Source organism: Lepus europaeus, chromosome 10, assembly GCF_033115175.1.
Source record: "Lepus europaeus isolate LE1 chromosome 10, mLepTim1.pri, whole genome shotgun sequence".
Classification (NCBI taxonomy): Eukaryota; Metazoa; Chordata; class Mammalia; order Lagomorpha; family Leporidae; genus Lepus; species Lepus europaeus.
Window position 1 is genome coordinate 50,693,940 of NC_084836.1, and position 21,812 is coordinate 50,715,751.

Below are 21,812 nucleotides of genomic sequence, written 5' to 3' on the forward strand. Positions count from 1 at the left end.
AACCAACTAATGAAGAACTTCAGGATTCACATAATTTTGAAATTCTCATTTGGTCAGAGAAAAGGGCAAAGAGGAGCCACAAATGCCCCTTTTATTTTTAAAATAATTTAGGTTATGGAGTCAAAATGACTTCCATTGCTGATAATGTGATCAGGTCATGAACACAAGCATTATATTAAAAAATAAATTATAAAAGCAACCTCACTTTAGCAATTGTATTCAAGTGGAAAGAGTATTAAAAAAAACATTTTCAGCTTTTTCTATCCCCCTGCTTTACCTCTGGCTATAGACAATAAATCACAGTCATTTATTTTCAAGAGTTTCAAGTGCAAAGAGAAAACAGAGCCAGTTAGCTGAATTCAGTCATTTACCTTTTAACTCATTCATTCATCAGCTCATTCTTGTTCATCTTCAACCAATGCCAAGCAGCAACAAGGACTAAAACCTACACCTTTCTTCTCTGAGCATCAGACTGTCTGCTGTCTCCAACAGTTAAGTCTCAACTGTCTGAACAGTTAAGTATTCATTCAATTTTTCATTCAACACTTCCATTGACTTCATTTTATGAAGTATTCTTTATATTTACTATGTATCTTGACTATACCCCATTGTCATAAATTCTAAGATACTTTGGTACTTTGTATTATCAACCAAAAAGTTACAGACTAACTATGTCACAACTACGACTTCAAGATGCCATGCTGCAGCATGCATCCAGGCTGCAAAATGACAGAATTTTCCAGTAATGTGTAAATTTTAATTTAAAAAAAGGAGGTAATTCACTCCTTATTTATATTTCCATTTTTATTGCAATATAAAAGAAAAATTGTTATTTGTATACAGTACTACATAATGTTCTAAAACAGTAAATGGAAATATAGATACATTTGTATGTGTTAAATAATTAAGAAATTTGTGTTTTAAATGCTTTAAATTATGCAGAAATCCTTGGTAAATTGTCAGAAAGGTGTCGAGTGTTTTAGAGGTATCTGGGAAATTGTTTTGGATTTTGGGTGTACTGGAAATTCATTATTATTTGCCCTATTCAAAATAATGGGATGTAGGGAATCACTTTCCAAACAGTTAACACACACTTAAAAAGATGTATTTGCATGCTAAAATACACATGCCACAAAAACATAAAAAATAATGACGCACAAGATTCAAATGAAGGCAGGGGAAGTGATGGCATGTGGAAATATCTCCATTAAGTAAATAAACAAACCGCAGAATGCATATTTATTTTTCAAAAGATGATGAATTATACCTGTACCTATATAATCACTAGGAAATTTCTGAAAAGACACACCAAAGTAGTAACAGTAAAGTTGTGAAGGTAAGTTTTCACATTGTATACTATATTTCCAAATTTTCTTCAATGTTTTTGTACATTCTACAACAGAGTAAAGGGCAATGCAATCCCCCTTACAGTCCCCCGATATATTATATTCCACATAATATGGCATTTTCAATTATGAGGTATCTTTCAGTAATATATAGACTAGAGTGCACTAGAGCCAGTTGACAGTCACTATATTGAACCAGCATCTGACATGATCAGTGCCCTCATATTGAACAATACCAATCAGAGAAGTACCTAAAAATTTTCAGCAGGTAAAGCCGCCGCCTGCAGTGCCGGCACCCCATATGGATGCCAGTTCGAGACCCAGTTGTCCCATTTCCCTTCCAGCTCTGTTATGGCCTGGGAAAGGAGTGGAAGATGGTCCAAGTCCTTGGGCCCCTGGGAAGATGGTCCAAGTCCATGGGCCCCTGCACCTGCATGGGAGACTTGGAAGAAGCTCCTGGCTCCTGGTTTTGGATCGGCACAGCTCCAGATGTTGTAGCCAACTGGGGAGTAAACCAGTAGATGGAAGACCTCTCTCTCTCTCTGCCTCTCCTTCTCTGTGTAACTCTGACATTCAAGTAAATAAACAAATCTTTAAAAAAAAATTCTCGAGAATATCAGTAATATGTAATTCAGCCATTTTCTAAATTCTTCCTTTTTCTTTCATTGTTTTATTTAACTTTATTGAAACACGCACTGAACATCATCTATAAGGTACCAGGCCAAGTACTAGAAGTACCAAAATAAACAGATATGGCTCTAGCTTTCAAGGAACTTATTACATACAACACCACTGTATAATATAATTTTCTGCAATGCCGTATTTGCACTATTCAGTATGACAAGCCATTAGTAGCATGAAGCTACTGAGCATTTGAAATGTAGCTAACATGACTGACAAAAAGAATCTTAAGCATATTTAATATAAATGAGGTTAACCACTTTTGTGGCTGGTGTCTACAGTAATGGATAGTACAGGTCCACAGGACGACATGGACAAATAAACAATTAATAACAATGTGCTATGATGAACACTAAACCAGGAGTACACAGAAAGGCCATGAAAGCAAGGAAAAGGTGCACTGAGCCTATCACAGAATGGCTTTTGGAAAAACTGATACTGAATTTATGAAAAGTGAGGTAGCTGTGGTAGTTGATCAAGAGAACCAATGTAAGTAAAGGCTTGAAGGTGTGAGTATGAGTGCAGGATAGAGAGATGAAAAGCAGTTTTTTATTACTAAATGGAAAATCCTGCTATACAGTTAACAGGAGATAAAATGGTTGAAAGGTAAAAACATGTAGTGGGGCCAGTTATGGAAAGACTGTAGTTTAGGAGTCTAAGTTTATTACTAATAAAGGGAAAGCCATTGATGAATAAAAACTGATAATTAAAAGATGATTTAGATTTATACATGATCATAGATAAGGGTAAGTTAGTGTAAATTAGAGAATAAAATTCTAGTATAGAAAAGTTACATTTCTTTGGAAAAAGATTGACAATCCTTCTGAAGAAAATGACCAGTGAACTATTTAAATAAACTGTTTGAATCAGAAATAATATAGCAGTCTATCTATGCAAATAAACTTCAACTATTATATTCAAACTCCAATAACCTACCAGAGCTTTAAGTTTTATAGTAAAAAATAGAACAAAGTAGATACCACTATTAAAAAAAAGAAAATAGTTTAACCCAAGCACCTTTTTGAAAATCACTTTGAGCAGAGAGCTCAGAGAATGTACCTTCTAAACTAAATTCCTAAGGCAGTAATCAGAACTGTAAAGGAAGGAGAATTGCAGGGATTTTGCTTCTTGTTAAACTCTGGAATACTAGTCTATTCTCAGAATACTTAAATTTTAAAAAAGTAAAAGCTCTCAAAGACAAATGAAAAGTTATAAATATGGATATAAAGAAATTCTATTTTATCCACCAAAAAAATTAAACAAAATGCCTCCAAAGGGCAGGCATTTGGCTCAGTGGTTATGTTGCTTCTTGGGACACCCACATCCCATATCATAGTGCTTGGTTTGAGTCTAGATTCTGCTGCTTCTGATCTAGCTTCCTGCTAACACACACTATGGGAAAGCAGCAGATGACAACTCATGTACTTGGCTCCCCACCACTCACAAGGGAGACCCAGACAGAGTTCTGGGCTCTTGGTTTCGGCCTGTCCCAGCCCTTGCTGTTGCAGGCATTTGGGGAATAAATTGAGAAGGGAAGATATTTGTGTCTGTCTCTTTTCTATTTCAAATGAAGTGAAAAAATCTTTAATTATTTTCAAAAATCCCTCCAAAGTAGAATTTTTTAAAATTCAAATCATTTTTTTCACAGGATATACAAACTCTTAGAGCTACCAGTATTAACAGAGTTTATTTTAATGATTTAATAATCCTAATTTCCCATACGCTCTTACCAAATTCATCATGATATCAGACAGGAAATTTTATTTCTACACATGTACTTTTCAGAGGAGAATGCATAAATAAATTCCATAATGCAGATTTAAACAACTATTCCAAGAATATCTCAAAATATATTAAGCATCACCACTGCTTCATAACAACAAAAAAGGAGAAATATTTTCAGCCAGAAACCTAACCAAGAATGCATTTTCCAGGTGTGCTTCAATATTTGGATAAATTATAAGTACTATGACTGGAGCTAAGGAGTATTTTTAGAGTGGAATGAGTAAGAATAAGCAAATTTCTTTATGTGTAAAACATATAGTATAAATTTTCAAACTCTGTGTAAATACAGCTCTATGAGGCATATTAACCATACAGTTGTTCTATACCATGTTTTACAGACTGGATTATGAGCATTAAAAAGCCACAAAAACTAAAATCACAATACTATTAAAACAATTTAACAGAACCTACCCAAGATGCAAAAGCCTAGTAAGTATGAACAACAAAGTAGTTGGAAGTGGTTGTGGAAGAGGAGAAGCTATGACAAGCATAAATCATTAGCAAAGGCTCTATTGGCCAAGTCTATGAGGACCAAAAAAAAAAACAACAACAACAAAAACAGTTACAGGGAGGGCTGATTCAGTATAGCCCCAGTCTACTCTCTAGGCTCATTAAAATCACAAAGATCTGATGAAAAAGACTTCATACATCAAGTTAGACCAAACTCTAGAAAGTTTAAATGTCACCCTTTTTAAGTAAAAACACTGTACTTCCAAACAAACCCAGATCTTATCATCAAAGGTTCTTTGCTAGCATACAACATAAAGACAAATTAACAATTTTCTCTGCTATTCACTTTTCCAATTTAAAGGAAAGAAGAATTAAGTATCTAAAATAAATGATCAACAGAAAAAAGGTTAGTTAATCAAATGTGTGGCCAAACAGTTGCTTTCACAACCTAGAGAGAATAAAACAGGTGGGTAGAAGGGGAAGAGGAAGGCTGGATACTGATTTGTTCAGGAAGCCTAAAAAGTATATTCCTACTTGAGCTTTAAACTACTGTTTTCAGGATTACTGTGTAACCTGATAATGCATCATTATCAAATATATAAAGGTTTCCTTTTAAAAAATGGAAAGTTCATACATTATGTTTTTGAAAAATAATCACTGTGTTAATAGCACTGTCTTTAAAATTCATGGTCTTTGAAAAGCTAAGAAGGAAATAAGACTGTCACATTTCATTCAATTACATATGGGATGCATATTATTAACCAATTTGTTATATTAGAAAATAAGAATCTAGCACTGTAAGGACAGCAAAAGAATGACAAACTGAATAGAATCTTCGTCTTTAAACACCTTAGTTGTTTCATTTCTATTTCTTCTATGCTCTATCCAATTTCGCCTACATTTCTGCAATACTCTATTACTAAAAATATAGTCCAAGACTTTATATAATTTAGTTTTCCAGGACAATATGAGTAAATCCAGTCAACACAATGTTTTATGAACTACTGGCTCTGAACTCAACCATAAATTGTTTACAAGTCTAAGTTTTAACATATATATGAGAAAATATATTGACATTAAAATATAATTTACTATGAGCATGCATTATTTGGAAATATGCTCCCAACTATTCTGTCAAACCAAATATACATATTTAAAACAGTAATCCAAATTTTTCAAGTTGAGGTGTATCCAGTCTGCTGGCTCCATTTAAATATAACACATTAAAACAATATAGCTATATGACCAACAGAGAAAAGGGGAAAAAATGGTCTTACCTGGTAGTTTCTTTTCTCAGATAATGTATGTCCATCAGTCCTCACCATAGAGTCGTGTCCTTTCCTCACAGTACTGGAGGCAATCAAATAGAACTGTCACTCAAGGGTCGTGTCACAGGAAGGACCGCCCACCAGTTCTCCCTCTAGAGTGGAATTATCCAAAAGCCGTTAAAATTACTAACATGAAAATATATGAAAGCAGCAAAAATATCCAATATTACACACAGAAAATAAAAGCAAAAGTAATTGTTTTATGATCTAACCCATCTTCGACTTTACCACTTACAGAGGGCTTTACTGGCACACATACTCTTAAATAGGTATGATTATGTATGAAAAAACTCTTCCCTCCCACTTCTACTTTCTCTAATTACAACTGTCCACCAGACATCACACACATGAAAAAACTTACAGTAAATAAAAATGAAGTAGATAAAAATGTTCACCCCTCAACTGACTTATTTTTCTTTCAAATATTCTCCAGTCTCAGAACTACACAATTATTCAAACTCAGACATAGTAACCACAAATCTGCCCCCCTCCCAAGGCTTCCATAAACAGATAGGAATGCATGCTATTTATATTTGTGAAGTTGATTTCTGTGACAAAATGGAAATGAATTGTACATTTTTTAAGATGATTAATAGAGGCAACCCTAACTCAATACTCTATTAAACTTTAATGAAGAAAAGCAACAACTGTCAACTTCCATTGACGCCTTTGCCTTTTAGTCCTTCAACTTCATGAATACTCCAATAGAACTGACTTTCTTCACTAGGGGAAAAAAAATGACTTTCTTCACTAGGGGAAAAAAATAGGATTCATTTAACCTGGACAGAGATAAACACGTTCAAAATGACTTATTTTAGATAGTCACCAGAAGTGCTATCTCAAAAACATATATTGAAAACAAAAGTTCAACAATTCAAAGGTGGTGTCTATAAAGAATTTGAAAATGTACATTCTCAAGACAAACAGCTCTCAGCTAAGTTTTACTGAACATTCTCAGGAAGTAGTATATTTGTGTACTGCACTTACAATGTTGTTAACCACCAAAAATTATATTCAAATTTAGAACTACTACCTAATACACTATGAATATTCTTCAGGAGGGAATAAAAAATTATTTATAATTCATAAGTAGAGTGAATTGATATTATTAAAAATCAACAAACATACATATATACATACAAGTATGGACTACCTCTAAAAGAAAATCCAATAAGGGAAAAATATATTTAAAGAAAACAAATCATTATTTAAGATTTAATTTTGAAAAAGAATCCATGTGGGGGGTTGGCACTGTGGCATAGCAGATAAAGCTGCCACCTGCAATGCAGGCATCCCATATGGGTGCCAGTTCAAGTCCCAGCTGCTCCACTTCCAATCCGGCTCTCTGCTATGGCCTGGGAAGGCAGCAGAAGATGGCCCAAGTCCTTGGGCCCCTGCATCCACATGGGAGACCTGCAAGAAGCTCCTGGCTCCTGGCTTCGGATTGGCAAAGCTCCAGCTGTTGCAGCCATCTAGGGAATGAACCAGCAGATGAAGATTCTTTTTCTCTCTCTCTCTCTTTGCCCCTCCTTCTCTCTCTGTGTAACTCTGACTTTCAAATAAATCAATGTTTAAAAAAAAAAAAAATCCATGTGACAAATCTATCTTCTGGTTGTTCTTTATGTTGGATTACAAGGTGATGGGAGTTGGATTTTCACGTAATCTTGACCAACCAAACTTAATTTGTACATGCTTAGCTGCAATAATTCAAGATGCTGGCCGGCGCCACGGCTCAATAGGCTAATCTCCGCCTTGCGGCGCCGGCACACCGGGTTCTAGTCCCAGTTGGGGTGCCAGATTCTGTCCCAGTTGCTCCTCTTCCAGTGCAGCTCTCTGCTGTGGCCTAGGAGTGCAGTGGAGGATGGCCCAAGTGCTTGGGCCCTGCACCTGCATGGGAGACCAGGAGAAGCACCTGGCTCCTGGCTTTGGATCAGCGCGGTGCGCTGGCTGCAGCGCGCCGGCCACAGCGGCCACTGGAGGGTGAACCAACGGTAAAAGAAGACCTTTCTCTCTGTGTCTCTCTCTCACTGTCCACTCTGCCTGTCCAAAAAAAAACTGTCTGCATCTCATATTGAGCCTCTGGGGGCGAGTGTGGGATATTTAAAAAAAAGAAAATAACAATAATAATAATAATAATAATAATAATTCAAGATGCCTGACTCTATGGGAAAAAAACTATAATAGCACAATACAAAATTAACTTGTTTTTGGAATTAAGTATCCTTCTCTCAAATATAGCAAAGGAGAAGCGTTTTTACCCATAAGAATATTTACTACTGTAAGTATAATTCTTTGTGATGGCACTGTGACCTGAAAGGTAAAACCACCGTCTGACACATCGCATCCCATATGGACACCAGTTCAAGTCCCAGATGCTCCACTTCTGATCCAGCTCCCTGCTAATGTGTCTGGGAAAGCAGTGGAAGATGGCCCAAGGGCTGAAGCCCCGGCATGCACATTGGAGACCCAGAAGAAGCTCCTGTCTCCTGGCTTCAGCCTGGCCCAGCCCTGGCTATTGCAGCCATTTGGGGGAGCAAATAGAAAATCTTTCTCCGTCTTTCCTTCTCTCTGTAATTGTACCTTTCAAATATATAAAATAAATATTTTTTAAAAAGTAACTTTTACCATCTAGCAAGCATTATAGGTCACTCAGAAGGAAAAATTACCAAGTCAATTGGTTGTCCAAGATTAAGTGACATACAATTAGCAACTATTCAGAACTTTGTAATTGCCACAGGAAAAAAAAAGTTATTTTAAGATGCATATCCTAAACATTAACCTTATTTTGGTAAGTTTTTTAACACTAGTAATGTTTAAAATAGTACTTGTTTTACCATTAAAAGTATTCATGACAACCTGAGTTCAATTAATAGTGTAAAATTTCAGTCACTAGTAACAGAATGAGAATGTTTTCCTTCTTAAATTATGTTTAAACCAAAATTTCCATACCACCTTCAAATTATGCCAATTTCATCAAAATATATATTTATTTCTATTTTATAAATCTAAAAAAAATTAAAGAGAAATCTAAATCAGGCAAACTAATACCTTAATGTGGTATACATCTTTAACACTACCTATTAAAAAAAAGTAGGACTGAATTTTTATGTGCTAAATACCTTAAAAATAAAAATATTTAAATTTAAATTTACCAGATTAAAAAAATCTTCACATTGAAGAATGATGGATTTTAGTACAAGAGAAAAACCTGTTTACGCTTGTTTCGTCTCCTCCCCTTGAGATAATGTGAACTACTTCAGGCCCTAGAGTTTTAATCCAAAGCCACTACATATACTCTACAAATATAGGAACAAGTCTTCTACAATGAACTAAGAGTCATTTTCTCCTTTTAGTAAACAAAGGAGTAAAGACACTTTATTTTCTTTGAAACATGGTAAGTTAACATGTGTCACTACAATCTTCACTATTCTATATTAAATAAAAATGTTCAGTGATAAATTGTGTGGATAACCTTCACATTGGGAATGAAAGAACACACAATTAATGAAACAAGATTTGGATATTCTACGAGATAGAGTATGTGAAAAGCAACATGCATGCACCCTAGCTGCCTAAATGTATTGATTAATACAGTTTCTTCACAAAGTCTTAAAAATATTCAGAAAGTCAGAAAAGACAACAATGTATTTGCAAAACTACAATGAACTTTTCTGTAAGGCAGGGATGTCTTCTATGATTGAAAAACACAGACTTTATTATCTATTTTAAATAACCAAACAACTAAACAAAAAACACGAAATAATAGCTTTCAGACATTAAATAATAGTCACCTCAGGATAGAGATCATCAAGAAGAAAGAACAAATGAGATGAGCCCTTTCAGTATCCCTATATAACTGCCTGTGGAGTTCCAAGACTGACAGGGATGGGAAAGTAGAACCCAGTCACCGCCCTTTTGGTCTCTCAAACTAAACCAATGTTCTAAAAGAGTTCCTAATTAAAATATATCAAAGCAGCTAGAATTTTCATAGAAAACAGACAGAAGGAAACTGAGTAGATAAAGCACTCCAAAGATCTGGAGCGAGACCCTCCATCTTTAAGCAATCGTGATCTGAGCATGTATGTGAAAAAGCTGTATACTCAGTCAGGAAAAAAAGCCTCTGAGGGAGACTGGTCAGAACAACATGAAGAGCTCAAGTTCCCGTTAACCAGAACAGAAGGGTCTCTTAATATGTATGAAGAAGATAACAAAGGTATTGGCTACAAAATCAAGTAAGCTTTATACCAAAAAATGTTCTGGAAAGGCACTAATAAGGCTTAAAACCAAAATAATGAAACTGATTCTAAGTAACAGAGCTGTACCAAAAACAATATATAACAATAACACCAACAATATATGAAATAATATCAAGTTCTAGCATAAAACACATAAAATTAAATTTCTATCATCCAATCAAAAATTATCATCCATGCAAGGATGTAAGAAATGCTTGTAAAATCTGTAACAAGGTAAAATATGAATGGAAATAGACGCAGAAATACCAGTGATAGCATCGGCAGACAAAAATATTAAAAAAATGGTACTGTAAATTTCATACATTCAAGAAGATAATGAACATGGTGACAATGCAACTTATGAAAAGGAGCAAAATCGGCAGCCCTAAAGATTTTCTAAATGTTGACAGAAGAATTCACTACAGAATGATAAAGACATATAAAAAAGTTAATGTCTGCAAAACCTTGTGAAATTTGACTTAAAGTGGTAGGTTAATGTTATACTGCACTATCAAATTGAGAAGTTTCTGTACTTCAAAAGAAACAGTCAGGAAAGTGAAGAGGCAACCAACAGAATGGGAAAAAATATTCACAAACTATATTACAGATAAATGATTGATAACCAGAATCTACAAAGAAATCAAGAAAATCCACAACAACAAAACAAACAACCCACTTAAGAGATGGGCCAAGGACCTCAATAGACATTTTTCGAAAGAGGAAATCCAAATGGCCAACAGACACATGAAAAAATGTTCAAGATCACTAGCAATCAGAGAAATGCAAATCAAAACCACAATGAGGTTCCATCTCACCCCGGTTAGAATGGCTCACATTCAGAAATCTACCAAAAACAGATGCTGGAGAGGATGTGGGGAAAAAGGGACACTAATCCACTGTTGGTGGGAATGCAAACTGGTTAAGCCACTATGGAAGTCTGTCTGGAGATTCCTCAGAAACCTGAACATAACCCTACCATACAACCCAGCCATCCCACTCCTTGGAATTTACCCAAAGGAAATTAATTTGGCAAATAAAAAAGCCATCTGCACATTAATGTTTATTGCAGCTCAATTCACAATAGCTAAGACCTGGAACCAACCCAAATGCCCATCAACAGTAGACTGGATAAAGAAATTATGGGATATGTACTCCATAGAATACTATACAGCAGTAAGAAACAACGAAACCCAGTCATTTGCAACAAGATGGAGCAATCTGGAAAACATCATGCTGAGTGAATTAAGCCAGTCCCAAAGAGAAAAATATCATTTGTTTTCCCTGATCAGTGACAACTGAGCGCCAAAGGGGAAACCTGTTAAGTGAAATGGACACTATAAGCAACAATGAACTGATCAGCTCCTGTCCTGACTTTAGAGGTACAATGTAATACTTTATCCTTTTTAGTATTTGTTGTTGTTGTTGTTGTTCTAGTACTATTGGTTGAACTCAGTAATTAACACACAATTATTCTTAGGTGTTTAAATTTTAACTGAAAAGTGATCCCTGTTAAATCTAAGAGTGGAAAAAGAGAGGGAGGAGATGAACAATTTGGAACATGCTCAATCGGACTGGCCGCAAATGGTGGAGTTAAAAATGTGCCAGGGGATTCCAACACAATCCCATCAAGATGGCATGTACCAATGCCATCGCACTAGTCCAAGTGATCAATTTCAGCTCACAATTGATAGCTCTGATAGGTCTAAGAGTCAAAGAGATCACACAAACAAGACAAGTATCTGCTAATACCAACTAATAGAATCAAAAAGGGAGAGAAAGATCCAACATGGGAAGCGGGATACACAGCAGACTCATAGAATGGCAGATGTCCTAAACAACACTCTGGCCTCAGAATCAGCCCTCAAGGCATTCGGATCTGGCGGAAGAGCCCATGAGAGTATAGCAGGCATGGAAAGCCAAGATATCATGGAAAAAAAAAAAAAAAGACCTAAATGAATGATCTCTGTGAGTGAGATCCCAGTGGAAAGAACGGGGCCATCAAAGAAGGAGGTACCCTTCTCCGAAGGGAGGAGAGAACTTCCACTTTGACTATGACCCTGTCGGAATAAGATCAAAGTCAGCGAACTCTAAAGGCTTCCATAGCCCTGGCAACTCATGACTAGAGCCTAGGGAGATTACTGACGCCATGAACAGGAGTGTCAAATTGTTAAATCAGCAACAGGAGTCACTGTGTACTTACACCCCATGTGGGATCTGTCCCTAATGTGTCGTCTAAAGCCAAGTGATGCTATAACTAGTACTGAAACAGTATTTTTATACTTTGCGTTTCTGTGTGGGCACAAACTGATGAGGTCTTTACTAATTATATACTGAAGTGATCTTCTGTATATAAAGAGAATTGGAAATGAAAAAAAAAAAAAACAACCTGGTGTTAAAATGGAAATGGCATAGAAAATTAATTAATTTGAAAAAAAATTATGTAGGATCTCTGTCTTTAATGTGCTGTACATTGCTATTTAATGCTATAATTAGTAATCCAATGGTAGTTTTTTCACTTTATGTTGCTATATGGGCAAAATGTTGAAATCTTTACCTAATATATACTAAACTGATCTTCTGTATACAAAGAGGATTGAAAATGAATCTTTACATGAATGGAAGGGGAAAGGGAGCGGGAAAGGGGAGGGTTGCGGGCGGGAGGGAAGTTATGGGAGGGGGGAAGCCATTGTAACCCATAAGCTATACTTTGGAAATTTATATTCATTAAATAAAAGTTTAATAAAAAAAATGTTATACTGCACCAATTTATGGTTTCAAAATCGTAATATAATTACATAAGATGAAACGCCGTGGAAAGCTAGGTGATGGGCATATAAGACCTCTCTATAGTATTAAAAATTTATATTTTAAAGATGTATTTAATTTACTTGAAAGGCAGTTACAGAGACAGAGACAGAATTCCATACTGGTCTCTCAGCACTTGGGCCATCTTCCACTATCCTCCCAGGTACATTAGCAGAGAGATGGGACTCAAACCAGGGCTGCAATACAGCGCTGGTGCATCACAGGCGGCAGCTTAACCTCTGCACCACTATGCAGATCCCCAAAAGTTATTTTTAAGGCTCAAACTGATCTTCTAGAGATAAAAATTCACTATCTGTAAAGAAAAAATGCATTGGCTAGGGTTAATAGCTGATTAGATACTGAAGAAAAGTTTAACGAACTTGAAGACACCAGAGAAAACATCCAAAATTATACACAGTAAAAAAGGATTTAGGAAAAAGAAATGTGGGACAGTGAACAATAGGACAAGATCAAGCAGGAGAGAAAACTGTGAGACCATAAAAAGGAACTAATATTAATATAACTAGTGTTCCAGAAAGCACAAGGATAAAAATGACCAATTCTTTCTCAATTTGCTAATAATTAGTAACCAAGTTAGCAACTTTTTGCTCCAAAAAGCAAAAGAAAACCATCCTAACAATTCAGAGTAAAACTGCTGAAAAACCGTGAAACAGAATAATCTTAATGCAGCCTGGGGGGGGGGGGGGGTGTACATATAGAAGGATAGGAGTGACAAAAACGTCAATCAGGGAGAATCAACATTTTTTTAAAAAGATTATTTTATTTAGTTGAAAGGCAGAGTTACAGAGAAAGTGAGAGAGAAAGAGAAAGAGATCTTCCATCCGCTGGTTGACTCCCTAGGCGGCTAAAAAAGCCAGGGTTGGGCCAGGCAGGCTGAAGCCAGGAACCTGGAACTCCATCCTAGTTTCCCATGTGGATGTCAGGGGCCCAAGCACTTAGGACTTGAAGTAGAATGCTATTCATATGGGAAGCTGGCATCGCAGGCAGTGGCTTAACCCACTGTTCCGCAACACAAGCCCCTCAACATCTTCTTAAAGATTTATGTATGTATTTGAAACGGAGAGCAACAGAAGAGGGAGAAACAGAAAGATCACCCATCTACTGGTTCACTACCCAAAGGGCCCCAAAAGCCAGATCTGCTGGAACTCCATCCATGTCACCCACGTGAGCTGCAGGGTCTCAAGTACTTAGGCCATCTTCTGCTAGGATTCTAACATTCCAAGAGGTAGCTTAACTGCTGTGCCATAATGCCAGCCCTGGATCAACATTTTTGAAATACAGAAAGGAAAAGGATAAAAAAAAAGAATCAACAAAACACTATTAAGAGAAAATTCTAAGCCCAGTTAAAACAGCTTTTTTAAAAAAAAAAAAATTATTTTATTTATTTGCAAGGCAGAGGCAGAAGCAGAGGCAAAGAGAGAGGTTTTCCATCTGATGGTTCACTCCCCAGATAGTCGCCACAGCCAGAGTTGGACCCAACAGAAGCCAGGAGCCAGGAGCTTCCTCCGGGTCTCCCACGCAGGTGCAGGGGCCCAAGATTTGGGCCATCTTCTACTGCTTTCCCAGGCCATAGCAGAGAGCTGGATCAGAAGTGGAGCAGCCGGGACTCAAACCGGCACCCATATGGGATGCCGGAACACCAGGAAGTGGCTTTACCCACTATGCCACAGTGCCAGCTTTCAAAAATAGCTTTCAAAAACAAAAATGTCTTCACTTCAGAAGATAACTTGCCAGTATTTTATAAAGTTAAACATAGATGTACCATACAACTCAACAACTGTGCTCCTAGGTTACCAAAATGAACTGAAAACTCAGGTTCACACCAAAACAAACTCATAAATGTTCACGCCAATGAAGATGTCCTTTGATACCGTTGGCTGGATAAAGAGAACATCTATATGACAAAAAACTATCCAAAAATAAAAAATAATGAGCTGTTAATTCATGCAACATGAATCATTAATGCATTTTTTGCCATAGGAAAGAATTCAGACTAGAAAGACTATATATTTAGTGATTCTATTAATGTGACATTCTTCAAAAGGCAATACGATACAAATTTAAAAAATCTCTTTCTCTAGCCATAGTTTCTTTCTTTTTTAAAGATTTATTTATTTATTTATTTGAAAGTCAGAGTTAAACAGAGAGAGGAGAAACAGAGTGAGAGGGGGGGGGAGGAAGTCTTCCATCCACCAGTTCACTCCCTAGATGGCCACCATGGCCGGAGGTGCACTGGAGCCAGGAGCTTCCTCCGGGTCTCCCACGCAGGTGCAGGAGTCCAATGACTTGGGCCATCTTCTACTGCTTTCCTAGGCCACATCAGAGAGCAGAATCAGAAGTGGAGCAGCTGAGACTCGAGACTTGAACCAACACCCATATGGATGCCAGCACTGCAAGCAATGGCTTTACCCGCTATGCCAGAGCTCCAGCCCCCATAGTTTCTTAAATTGTAAAAAATATTGTTAATTTAGATGAACTTTTAAAATACATTCACCTCTAAAATCTTATATGTTGAATGTTCTGTGTTAAGGTAATCAAATCAGAAAAGTAGGCAATTACAGTTAATTTTTCCAGTATTTTCTGTGTTCTCCCACTTTACTTATCAAAAGTACTTATTTAAAATAACGCCCAGGGCCGGCGCCATGGCTTAACAGGCTAATCCTCTGCCTTGCGGCGCCGGCACACCAGATTCTAGTCCCGGTTGGGGCGCCGGATTCTATCCCAGTTGCCCCTCTTCCAGGCCAGCTCTCTGCTATGGCCCCGGGAAGGCAGTGGAGGATGGCCCAAGTGCTTGGGCCCTGCACCCGCATGGGAGACCAGGAGAAGCACCTGGCTCCTGGCTTCGGATCAGCGAGATGCGCCAGCCACAGTGGCCATTGGAGGGTGAACCAACGGCAAAAAGGAAGACCTTTCTCTCTGTCTCTCTCTCTCTCACTATCCACTCTGCCTGTCAAAAATAAATAAATAAATAAATAAAAAATAATGCCCAGATACCTTGGATGTTAGAACTCTTAAGTTAGGGGCCAGCACTGTTAACACCCTGGCCTGAAGTGCCAGCATCCCATATGGGCACTGGTTCGAGACCTGGCTGCTCCACTTCCGATCCAGCTCTCTGCTATGACCTGGGAAAACAGTAGAAGATGGCCCAAGTCCTTAGGCTCCTGCACCCATGTGGGAGACCCAGAGGAAGCTCCTGTCTCCTGGCTTCAGATCAGCACAGCTCCAGCTGTTGTGACCAACTGGGGAGTACCATCGGATGAAGACCTCTCTCTCTCTCCTCTCTTTGTGTAACTCTTTCAAATAAATGAATAAATCTTAAAAAAAAAAAAAAAGAAAAGAAAAAAGAAAAGAAAAAGAAAACTCAAGTTAAAACGTGAATCTGGGGGACTGGCGCTGTGGCTCTGTGGGTTAAAGCCCCAGCCTGCAGGGCCATCCTCCCATGTGAGTGCAGGTCCCAGTTCCAGTTGTTCTACTTCCAATCCAGCTCCCTGCTATTGCACCTGGGAAAGCAGCAAAGGATGGCCCAAGACCTTGAACCCCTGCACCCACGTGAGAGATCTGGAAGAAGCTCCTGCCTCTTGGTTTCGAACTGGCTCAGCTTTGGCCATTGCAGCCATATAGGGAATGAAGAGGTGGATGGAAGAACACTCACTCACTCTCACATTCTCTCTCTCTCTCTTTCTGTTTCTACCTCTCACTATAGCTCTGTCTTTCAAATAAATAAATCTTTTTTTTAAAAAATGTGAGTTCGGGGAGCTGACGCTGTGGCACAGTGGGTTAAAGCCCCAGCCTGCAGGGCTGGCATCCCATATGGGCGCCAGTTCGAGTTCCAGCTGCTCTACTTCCAATCCAGCTCCCTGCTAGCTAATGTGCCTGGGAAAGCAGCAGAGGATGTCCCAAGTCCTTTGGCCCTTGCACCCACATGGGAGACCCAAAAGAAGCTGCTGGCTCCTGGCTTCAGATTGGCTCAGCTCTGGCCATTGCAGCCATTTGGGGAGTGAACCAGTACATGGACAACTTCTCTGTGTCTACCTCTCTCTGTAATTCTGTCTTTCAAATAAATAAAAATAAATCTTCTTTTAAAAAAAATGTGAATTTGGTTAAGACAGTTAAACCCATTGGACAAGGCTTTATTTTTACTTTTAATACAGAGGACATTATATTCCATATTGGCTATTAATAAACTAGGACCAATTACATGATGTGACTTATGTCCCCGAAGCTTAATAAAAGCTAAAGTAAATGCACTTAGCCATTATTTCTGACATCTAACGATTTCTCAAATTCTAGAACTATGTCAAAAAATCTTGGGCTTGTGCCACAGCTCACTTGGCTAATCCTCCGCCTGCGGCGCTGGTACCCTGGGTTCTAGTCCCGGTTGGGGCGCCGGATTCTGTCCCGGTTGCCCCTCTTCCAGTCCAGCTCTCTGCTGTGGCCCGGGAGTACAGTGGAGGATGGCCCAGGTCCTTGTCCCTGCACCCGCATGGGAGACCAGGAGGAAGCACCTGGCTCCTGGCTTCAGACTGGCGCAGTGCACCGGCTGTAGCAGCCACTTGGGGAGTGAACCAAAGGAAGGAAGACCTTTCTCTCTGTCTCTCTCTCTAACTCTGCCTGTGAAAAAGAAAAAGAAAAAGAAAGAAATCTTTTCTTGTTAATAAGTAGACAATCACAAAAACGTTTCCTTTCCCTTATGAATTTTTAGCTCAATCATATGGATATATGCTTTCAAATGCTAAGCTGATGATTTGTGATAGGCAAACAAAATAAAAACAAAATCAAGAATTTCAATTTTATACTATACTTGATCTATTACTGCCATAACTAAAAATAGATTTTTATTTAAATTTAAAACAGGTTTCACATGTCTATAACCAACATATAAAATAAAAGATTGCCTATATTTACAAAGAAAAACATTCTAGGCCGGCGCCACGGCTCACTAGGCTAATCCTCCGCCTTGCAGCGCCAGCACACCGGGTTCTAGTCCCGGTCGGGGCACCGATCCTGTCCCGGTTGCCCCTCTTCCAGGCCAGCTCTCTGCTGTGGCCAGGGAGTGCAGTGGAGGATGGCCCAAGTGCTTGGGCCCTGCACCCCATGGGAGACCAGGAGAAGCACCTGGCTCCTGCCATCAGATCGGCGCGGTGTGCCGGCCGCAGCGCGCCTACCGCAGCGGCCATTGGAGGGTGAACCAAAGGCAAAAGGAAGACCTTTCTCTCTGTCTCTCTCTCACTGTCCACTCTGCCTGTCAAAAATTAAAAAAGGCCGGCGCCGTGGCTTAACAGGCTAATCCTCCGCCTTGCGGCGCCGGCACACCGGGTTCTAGTCCCGGTTGGGGAGCCGGATTCTATCCCGGTTGCCCCTCATCCAGGCCAGCTCTCTGCTATGGCCTGGGAAGGCAGTGGAGGATGGCCCAAATGCTTGGGCCCTGCACCCGCATGGGAGACCAGGAGAAGCACCTGGCTCCTGGCTTCGGATCAGCGTGATGCGCCGGCCGCAGCGGCCATTGAAGGGTGAACCAACGGCAAAAAGGAAGACCTTTCTCTCTGTCTCTCTCTCTCACTATCCACTCTGCCTGTCAAAAAAAAAAAAAAAAAAATCTAAAAAAAATAAAAATTAAAAAAAAAAAGAAAAACATTCTCTTGAAATCAATTTACTCTGTCATAATTTAATGTTTGTAACCGAATTTTGTGTGTGTCTATTTTTTGTAGTTACAGCTTTCCTGATACATTACTTCCAAAATGTCTATGTGGTTCCCTCACACATATTCCAAGGAAGAGTCTAGGCAGCTGATACATAAAACTTACTGTAAGCAGAAAATCAGCAGATCTATCTAAAAAGCATAAAATCTCAAGACAGAAGTTTGTTGTTGTTGTTGTTGTTTCTTGACAGGCAGAGTTAGACAGTGAGAGAGAGAAAGAGACAGAGAGAAAGGTCTTCCTCCTGTTGGTTCACCACCCAAATGGCCGCTATGGCAGGCGCGCTGCACCGATCCAAAGCCAAGAGCCAGGTGCTTCCTCTTGGTCTCCCATGCTGGTGCAGGGCCCATGGACCTGGGCCATCCTCCACTGCACTCGCGGGCCACAGCAGAGAACTGGACTGGAAGAGGGGCAACCAGGACAGAATCCGGCGCCCCTTCCGGGACTAGAACCTGGGGTACCAGCGCCGCAGGCAGAGGATTAGCCTAGTGAGCCGCAGCGCCGGCCCAAGACAGAAGTTTTCTACTACCAGCCTAAAAGTAAAATGAAATACAATAAAGGGAGTCCTACTGTACTTAAATGACAAAGTTCAATAATTTCTGAAAATTTCTTGAAAATCAAATGTTCCTTATCTTTTTTAATGTTAAATGAAATTGCAGTCTAGGGGCTGACGCTGTGGTGCAGCGGGTTAACACCCTGGCCTGAAGCACCAGCATCCCATATGGGCATCAGTTCGCGTCCCAGCTGCTCCACTTCCAATTCAGATCTCTGCTATGGCCTGGGAAAGCAGTAGAGGGTGGCCCAAGTCCTTGGGCCTCTGACCCGCATGGGAGATCTGGAGGAAGCTCCTTGATCCTGGCTTCAGATCGGCGCAGCTCCAACCGTTGTGGCCAATTGGGGAATGAGCCATCGGATGGAAGACCCCTCCCTCCCTCCCTCCCTCCCTCTCTCTCTCTCTCTCTCCCCCTCTGCCTCTCCTCTCTGTGTAGTTAAGTAAATAAATAAATCTTTAAAAAAAAAAAAGAAAAAGAAACTGCAGTTTAAAAAGACAATAAGGGAGTCTTTCTAGTCCTGCTGCTTGAAATATACATGTTTACCCAAGTTACTTAAATCCAATTTCCTTACTTTATAAATAAAGAAAATAGCATCTGCATGGTCAAGAAAAGCAATGGCTAACAAAAAACATAAAAACTCAAAGTGTGGCAGATCTAAAAGTTAACTGGGATAAGTGGTTCAAGGAATAGTAATTGTTTCAAATATCACTGATTAAGAAATATTTGAGTGGGCATTTGGTATAGCAGTTTAAGACTCTGGGTCCGTATCAGTTAGGATGCCTATGTTAACGTCTGGGCTATGCTTCCAGATGCAGTTTCCTGTTAATGTGCATACACTCTGGGAGGCAACAGGTGAGGGCTCAAGTTTTTTGGTCCCTTCCATCTACACGGAAGGCCCAGGATGAATTTCAGCCCCTGGTTTCTGCCTGGTCCTGCCCCAACGATTGTGAGCTTTTGGGGAGTGGACTAGCAGATGGAAGATCTCTGTCTCTATTTCTCCTTCACTTTCAAATAAATAAGTTTTTAAAAATAATAAATGAAAATTAATCTTTGAGCTAATAGCATGGAGGGCATCTGGTAATCCTCACTAGAATAGTTTTAGTTGAATGGTGGAAGTTAAAGCACTAAGTAGCTTGGGTTCGCAAAAGAGTACAAAGAGGAAATGGAGACAAAATATAGAAATCTTTTTCAAGTTTTGCGATCAAAGCAAGAGAAATGGGGCATAGCTGAGAGAAAACATGGAACTGAAGATGCCTTTTATAAAACAGGAAAACCTGTAACAGAGGGAAAGGCTGATGATACATGATAGGGAAAAAGGAGTGATGACTTCTGAGCATATATGGATGGAATCCATAAGAGAAATTGGACTTTAACTAGGCACAAGGCTGTATCAATACAAATAAAAGATTCAGGTAAGTACATGGATCTAGTATCAGATCTTCAGGAAGTTCTCATCCAGTTGCTTCTGTTCTTTTATTAAAATAAGAAATAATGTCATCAGCTGTGCCAACATGGAAGATAGTAAAGTTTCGAAGAGGAAGGAAAAAGTGGAATAGTCCTCCAAGAAAATGGGATGAAGAAGAGAGAATACAGTAAGTGGAATTATGAAGTGGCACTAAGGACAGCCACTTGAGGCTGGTGTTCTCCAGTCATGTGCAGCTGCAGTGATACACAAACCGTGTAAGCAGAAGTGGATTTAGCCAAATCTAGTGAGTATGATGAAACATGAAGCAAGACTATTAAGAGTAAAGACAAAGCACTGATTATAATGATAGGTAAGAAAAAAGTGAGGGTATCTTTGTACCATTTGCCTATAAAGTTCTAGCTGCCCTAACTTTCCTTGTGTTTCTGAAATACAAGTCAATTTTCAAGGTAGTGCTGCTCATTTTCAATGATCTTACCCCAAATCTTCAAACACGAAGCAATTTCACCTTAATATTTCTGCCTATGTCTCTTCAGAGAGGCTTTCACTGAACACTCAAATATCTTTTCAACTTTCAGTTGTTGTCTGTCACCACTGCTTATTTATTTGTTTGAAAGACAGGGAGAAAGAGATTGATCACCCATCTGCTGGTTCATACCCCAAATGCCTGCAGCAGCCAACAAAATTGGGGTTGTGGCTAAGGCTGAGATTGGGACAGACTGAAGCCAAGAAAAGAGAACTCGAAATCCAGCTATTTCCATCTCTTAAAATCTAAAATCCTTAAGGAGGGTGTCTTTTATGCTTACCGCTGTTATTTCAGGTATCTAAAACAGTGACACAAAGCAGGTACTTTACTGAATAAATGAACCACAAAAAAATATTAAATCCTTTACTAACTTTAATTTTATGAAATAATAATTTTCCTTAAAGGGACAACAGTATAATGTTCAATAAGAACAAGACCAGTTGGCTGGTGCCATGGCTCACTTGGCTAATCCTCCGCCTGCGGTGCCAGCACCCCGGGTTCTAGTTCTAGTTGGGGTGCTGGATTCTGTCCCGGTCACTCCTCTTCCAATCCAGTGCTCTGCTGTGGCCTAGGAAGGCAGTGGAGGATGGCCCAAGTGCTTGGGACCTGCACCCACGTGGGAGACCAAGAGGAAGCACCTGGCTTCTGGCTTCGGATCAGCGCAGCGAGCTGGCCGCAGCACGCCGGCTGTAGCGGCCATTTGGAGGGTGAACCAACAGAAAGGAAGACCTTTCTCTCTGCCTCTCTCTCACTGTCTAACTCTGCCTGTCAAAATAAATAAATAAAATAAAAAAAAAAAAAGAACAAAACCAGCAATCCAAATATTAATTTTCAAATCTGATTACTGGAAGTCATTAAGAAGCATACTTTTAAAATATAAATTTACACTTATTTCTCTTGATAATTCCAAGAGCAACAGGGATTTTTTTTCTTTTTTAGTTTAGGATTAGTAATATCTTTTA

At 39.1% G+C, this 21,812-nt stretch overlaps 1 protein-coding gene across 4 annotated transcripts in view; it reads right to left on the bottom strand.

Moving 5' to 3' along the window:
• Positions 1 to 21,812, bottom strand: part of CNOT2 (CCR4-NOT transcription complex subunit 2) — a 121,453-nt gene that overhangs the window by 68,919 nt on the left and 30,722 nt on the right. For 2 of the 4 annotated variants that reach the window (XM_062203226.1, XM_062203229.1), the window contains one exon: positions 5,540 to 5,612. In XM_062203226.1, the coding sequence (XP_062059210.1) occupies positions 5,540 to 5,612 (73 nt within the window). Of the gene's footprint in view, positions 1 to 5,539; positions 5,683 to 21,812 lie in introns of those variants that run through there. The other 2 variants (XM_062203227.1, XM_062203228.1) reach the window with 1 other exon arrangement.